Source organism: Neofelis nebulosa, chromosome 13 (assembly GCF_028018385.1).
Source record: "Neofelis nebulosa isolate mNeoNeb1 chromosome 13, mNeoNeb1.pri, whole genome shotgun sequence".
Classification (NCBI taxonomy): Eukaryota; Metazoa; Chordata; class Mammalia; order Carnivora; family Felidae; genus Neofelis; species Neofelis nebulosa.
The window spans coordinates 62860319-62866318 of NC_080794.1; the positions used below are offsets into that span (position 1 = coordinate 62860319).

The 6000-nt window shown below is 49.6% G+C and overlaps 1 protein-coding gene across 2 annotated transcripts in view; it reads left to right on the forward strand.

Moving 5' to 3' along the window:
• CNNM1 (cyclin and CBS domain divalent metal cation transport mediator 1) overlaps nucleotides 1-4985 on the forward strand; it is a 59344-nt gene extending 54359 nt beyond the window's left edge. For both annotated transcript variants that reach the window (XM_058697428.1, XM_058697429.1), the window contains 4 exons: nucleotides 807-990; nucleotides 1142-1291; nucleotides 2924-3025; nucleotides 4009-4985. In XM_058697428.1, coding sequence (XP_058553411.1) covers nucleotides 807-990; nucleotides 1142-1291; nucleotides 2924-3025; nucleotides 4009-4088 — 516 coding nt within the window. In that variant the 3' untranslated portion in view covers nucleotides 4089-4985. The remainder of the gene's footprint in view (nucleotides 1-806; nucleotides 991-1141; nucleotides 1292-2923; nucleotides 3026-4008) is intronic.
• The last annotated feature ends 1015 nt before the right edge of the window (nucleotides 4986-6000 follow it).

The window sequence follows — 6000 nt, forward strand, 5'->3', positions numbered from 1 at the left end:
TGGTAGCACATTTCTATCCTGGGTGGCACAAAAACTAGCTAGTTTTTACTGGACACAAGGATGCGAGGCATGAGTCTGCAACATACACCCAGAGAACAGAGATGACAGATAAACCTTTCTGTTTTCCAGAAAAGACATTTGATCCATGTTGTTTCCTTCCTGGAATTATGGGAATTCCCTTCTGGTCTGGCTAAGCCTGATTCTCCAGATGCTTTTACTTGTGGGTGAGGCTTGACACATCAGGAAAGTCGCTAGGAAGACTCCCATGATCTCATGAAGGAGCTTGGAGAACTCTGCTGTGGACTTTTCCCACATAGGAGCATGATCCCACATCCGGTGGCGGGCCAAGTCCAAATGAGAAATGGCTGTGCGCTCTCAGGCCTCAGCATCCAGCTTCCTGACAGCAGGACGTGGAGCAGCAAAGCTTCCCTCACTACACTCCCTGTGGACCCTTAGGAAGAGGTCCCTTGACAATAGTGGAAGCACGTATTTAAAACTTCTCTGTGGGCAAGTACTCTGCTGCCTGAAGGTGCCCTCCAACCTCCTCCGAGGCTCAGGAGAAGGCTTGGCTCCTCCAGGGGCACCGTGGAAGTCCAGAGCCAATAAAAATGACAGTGGGGACTCATTGTCCCTCAACTGGTACAGCTTGGGAAAGGACCCGGTTCATGGATCCTCGCCCACAGAGGTCAGGGGTTCCAATGCACCCTAGTAGGGCTGCTTCTGAGCTCGGAGAGGCTGACCACATCCAAGGAGGGCTCTGTCCAGCCCCTCTTGAGCTTCCTCCCCTCTCTGCCTCTTCTTTCTAGATCACTCGGCAGCAGTACCAGAATGCACTCACTGCCTGCCACATGGACAGCTCACCCCAGTCCCCCGACATGGAGGCCTTTGCTGACGGAGACTCCACCAAAGCCCCTACGACCCAGGGTACACCCCAGACCCCCAAGGATGACCCTGCCATCACCCTCCTGAGCAACAGAAACAGCCTGCCGTGTAAGTCCGTTGGGTGGATGGGCTGGGCTGCCGCGGGGTGAGGGCAGCCCCACCTTCCTCCTTCAACCCTGCCCAGGGCTGCCATCCTGTAGCAGTTGGAGACACAGGTCTTCTCCAGAGCAGATGGGCACACGCTTGCTATCCTCCCCAGGCAGCCGCTCAGATGGGCTGAGAAGCCCCGGCGAGGTCGTGTACCTGAGGATGGAGGAGATGGCCTTCACCCAGGAAGAAATGACGGACCTCGAGGAACAGAGCACACAGCAGCTCTCACTGTCTTCTGCAGCTATTCCTACGACAGCAGGTCGGGCAGGGAAATTGGGGTCATCACCGTCGGGCACTGGGATGGCCCCGGGGGAAAATCAAGGAGGGACCCCAGCCCCCATGTAATATTACCACCTCCTCACACAGTGAGCGAGGGAAGGGAAACTCACACTTTTCTAAGTGCCAACCCCTCACCAGGCCTGTCGATCCATTCCCCCAGGAAGACCATGTGTAGGGTGGTGTTAGGAGCTAGGTTTCCATCTGGATTCAGATCTTGGCTCCTTCATTTAGGAGCTATGCGATTTTCAGCAAGTTACTTTAACCTAAGATGCTGTTTCCTTGTCTTAACAGATAAGTTTCTTCCTTGTGTTAATAGATGTAAACCGTGGTGGCTAGGTCATGAAGTAGCTTGGGGCATAAATGAAATAGCTTATACAGAGGGTGTATCGCAGTGCGTGGTACCATGCTCTGTATTAGGTAGTTCTTAGAGACCTGCCTTACAGATGAGGAACCTGAAGTCAGCCAGCACTCTTACTGGCAGCACTCTTCCCCTCTTTTGGGCCAGAGGAGGTAATCTGTGGAACTTGTCCTGAGTTCTGAGAGCATATCATCACCGAGTCTCTCAACGCTTCTGTCTTGGCAGTGGTGTTGCTCTGAGCTCCCAATGTCCCACCTGTCCTGAGATCCTCCTGTCCTTGCCCCACTGAGATCTACTTCCCCAGGCCTTCAGCAGTGCCCGTGCCCCCACACCTGCCCTCCCAGACCTGCCCCAGTCCATAGTCTGAGACCCCTTGAGTCCAGAGCAATGACCCAACAAGTGCTCATCAATTTTTGCAGTCAGTACAATAACATATTTGAACTTGTGGCTAACTCAGAATATCTGGGACATACATAAACACCATGCAAGGACCGGAATTTAGAACTGGTGTTCTTTTTCTCCCTCACACACTGAATTCAGTAGCTAAATCATGTAGCAAGAAATTGTATCAAAGGAGTAAGAATGGAGAAAATAGTCTTTGGAGTTCATCTAGTCCATCCTCCTTGTATGACACAGGGACCTTGCATGCGGACCCTGAGGCCCCGAGAAAAGACTTGTCTGGTCTATATACTGCACTAAAAGCAGGATCAGCCTCATAGCTTTGCGTGCAGTGCTGTTTCCACCACCCCACTCTGCCTCCCAGGTCAGGTTCTTACCTCACTGGCATAAAGGGCCTGGGCCTCTTCCTGGCTTTGAGATTCTGTGCCTCTCTAAATCCCCACTGGGTTCGGTGGGAAAGATAACAGACGTGTGCTTAATTGTTACTGAGTCCTGTGATTTCCCAGGGTCTGAGTAAGTATCCCCACCTCAAGGTCCTCAAATGTGCTTTCTGTCTGGCAAAGATACTGAACAGAGAACATCTTGTCCTCTTCATCTCTCTCCTGCCAAATAACGTTTGTATTGTTAGATTCTCGCTCCTGGTCTCTTTGTTCCTTTTGTGGCACTAAACTGCCCTTTGCTAACTAATGAGAGCCAACAGCTTCCTGGACATCCCCTCCTGTTACAGCCACCGCTGCCTTGGCTCTGGTTTTGAACTTTCACCTGCTGAGGAACATCACTCAGAATCACCCTTCCTACATCCCTGGGTGTGTAGGTTGGGAAGACTTGAGTTCTTTCTTCTTTCCTTTCTCTCAGCATCAGATAGTGAATGTTGTAATATCAACCTGGACACAGAGACCAGCCCCTGCAGTAGCGACTTTGAGGAAACCGTGGGCAAGAAGCTGCTGAGAACCTTGAGTGAGTAGCTCTTCACCTAGATGAAAGCCTCCCACCAGCTAGTTAGTAGAAAAATTATGTTAGGATATTACCCCTGGAGGAAGAGCCATTGACTCCTTGTGGGAACCTAATGAGGTATAATCATGGAAATCTGTAACAGGGCTTGGGCCAGTACTGTGCCCTTGATAATGGGGAGCGGGGGGATGCATCCCATTCAGTTGGCTGTCATCTAGGACAGGAGTCTGCAAGCCATGGCCATGGCCAAATCCTGGCCTCCCTCTCCTGCCTGTACTTGTAAATAAAGACTTACTGGATCGTAGACCCATTTGTTATCTATGGCCACAATAGCAGAGTTGGGCAGTTGCAACAGGGACTAAATGGCCTGAAAAACCTGTAAGATTTACTGTCTGGTCCTTTAAAGAAAGAATTTGTGTCCTGGAGACTCAGTAGAAAGGAAAGCAGTATCTTTCATGGAAGGAAGTCAATAGCAGAAAAATACTCCTCCCTAAAAACAACAGAGCTGGGAACACATTGCCCTTCCATCCTTGAGGACAATTGTATGATTACCCCACCTGCCCCAATGCAGAAAGAAGGTTGTTTCCAAGCTACAGAACGTAGGTGTGTGGGAATGGCCCCCAGCTACACCCACCAAAACCCTGGCTCATGGAACACCAAAGGCTGTGAGACCAGCCTTCTCACAGGAGGTGTCTGCCAGGCAGTTGGGCCTGGTTCTGAGGAGATGGAAAGACCTGGTTCTGAGGCATTACCTGCGCTTTACTCAATCCTCTCGGGAAATCTCCATTCCACTGGCACTAGCCTGGCTTTTTGGAGATGTCTTCCCAGGTAGATGTAAATATGCTGATATCAACACCAGGATGCAATGCAGATTACTTTCTGCAAAACTTGCAAGGGCTTTGCCACCATTTCCGCATCTGTTTTGGAGAGAGTCCATATCAAGGAATGTCCTCCCAGCCAGAGATTGATCCTTACAAATTGTTTTTCAGGTGGTCGAAAAAGGAAGAGGTCACCTAACGGAGAGAGAGCCTCTGAGGAGAACTCCAATTTAATGCCTCTGATCACATGACAGGGCAGACAGTGTTTGCTGGGTGTATGAGATTCAAGAGCTTTGAGGGAGAACCCACCCTCCCATCTTCTGTGTCTCCCGAGGCCTCCCACAGGTGACAGAGCATTCTGCTTTCCTTACCACCTCTTCACCCCTAGCAGTCAGTTTGGCAGATTTCCCCTTGTTGCCTCCAGTTTGACTCAGAGCCTTGCTGTGCCCATCATGGATGGAGGGGCCTCCGGTGGAACATGCTAGAAATGATCTTCTCCACGGCACAGTCTGGGACTGGAGAAGAAATGACCCCAAGCTGACAATGCCACTCTGGGACCCGACTCCCTTTTTGTTCTTTGGGATCCCCCCATGCCATATTTCATGCTTAGCTTAGCTCAGAAGGCGCCACCGACAGACAGGCATATAGGCGGCTGGAGCAGCAGGTATGAAGGTCAGTTCAGGAGATACACCAAGAGTTTCTCCAGGACTTTAGAGCTGTGGGACTCGGCAACGGTGGCATGTGATGTTACAGAACAGAAAACTGTCGGTGACCAGTTTCCTGTTAGATAAGGATTCTAGCAGCCTGGGAAGTGTGTCTCAGCTGGAATGGAAAGACAATGAGATGGAACATCAAGTCACCGTCTTGCCCAGGGACACATCTTTTTGGCTCCCTATCAGCAGTTATCAATCCATCAATAAATCTGCTCTGGAAGAGAAGGAGCAGAGAACAGAGACCCAGTTGGGAGCCAGAGATGGAATTTCAGGTTTTAAGTTCAAATCAAAGCAAACAAACAAAAACTTATGTAGAAAAATTCTAAGCTGTTAAAGCAAGTATAGCCATGACAAACCAAAGAGTGCCCAGGTCAGCCAAGAAGGATGCAAGCTCTCATGGGACTTCAATGTGCATTAAACAGGAACATTGAAGAATCACTGTCCTTTTTCATCTGTTCCCCCCACTCCACCCCTTACTCCTCCCCAGCAGGTCAGCTAAGTGTACTTCACTCCAAGAATTTACTAGATCTCTTTTCACCCGGATGATGGGGCATAGTCAATTCCAAGTATGGCCACTAGATGGCGAAATAACTCCACATTCCTAGTTCAAGAATAAAATCACTAATCACACAGATCACTAACCACACAGCCAACCAACCTTTGGGAAAATGTAGAAATAAGTGAAGGTTGTCTTTGGGACACCTGTCTCCCTTTCTGTCTCCCATTCCCTGAGTTCCCTCAATCAGGGATCCAGGGATCCAGTGATCCCATGGTGCCTGCTCAATCTCCAAACCTTCCCCTGGGGTATACTATCCAGGCTTACCCCCTCTTTCCCCCCAAACTGTCACTCCCACACCCCCATACCCATTCAATCAGTAATCACACGGAGAGGGAGGGAGACTGATAATTCATTCCTCTGGGTTATTTGCATCTCAAAAGAAAATGCTTACCCATAGGAATCTTTAACTCAGGGGTTCTTAATTTAGGGGTCAGTCACCCCAGGGGTTCCATTACTGGACTTCAGAGGGTCTATGAAGCCCGTAAGACTGTCAGAATTTAGTGTATGTGTTCTTATGTGTGTTTTCCAGAGGGCTAAAGCTTTCATGAGATTCTCAAATGTCTCAGACCCACAGAGAGTTAAAAACCACTATTTGAACTCAGTGGAACTTTCAGCCCAAAGTTTCTGCAATGCAGAGTGAAGTGAACAGTGGGCAGTTCGAGACAGATACAAGTGGTCTTCTCTAGTGTCTAGCAAATCAATGGGGAAAGCTAGGACCTGCCAAGAAGTGGAAGTCTTCAGAGATCCTTGGCACAACCTAGGGTATTATACCACACCCCCACACGTTTGTCCCCGCTTCCCCACCAAACTAGAGCAGATGTTGCAGACAAGAGGGCCACAGCATTTGGAAGTAAAGATTTTCCCACTGGAGATGCTCTTTCCAGCAGTGTA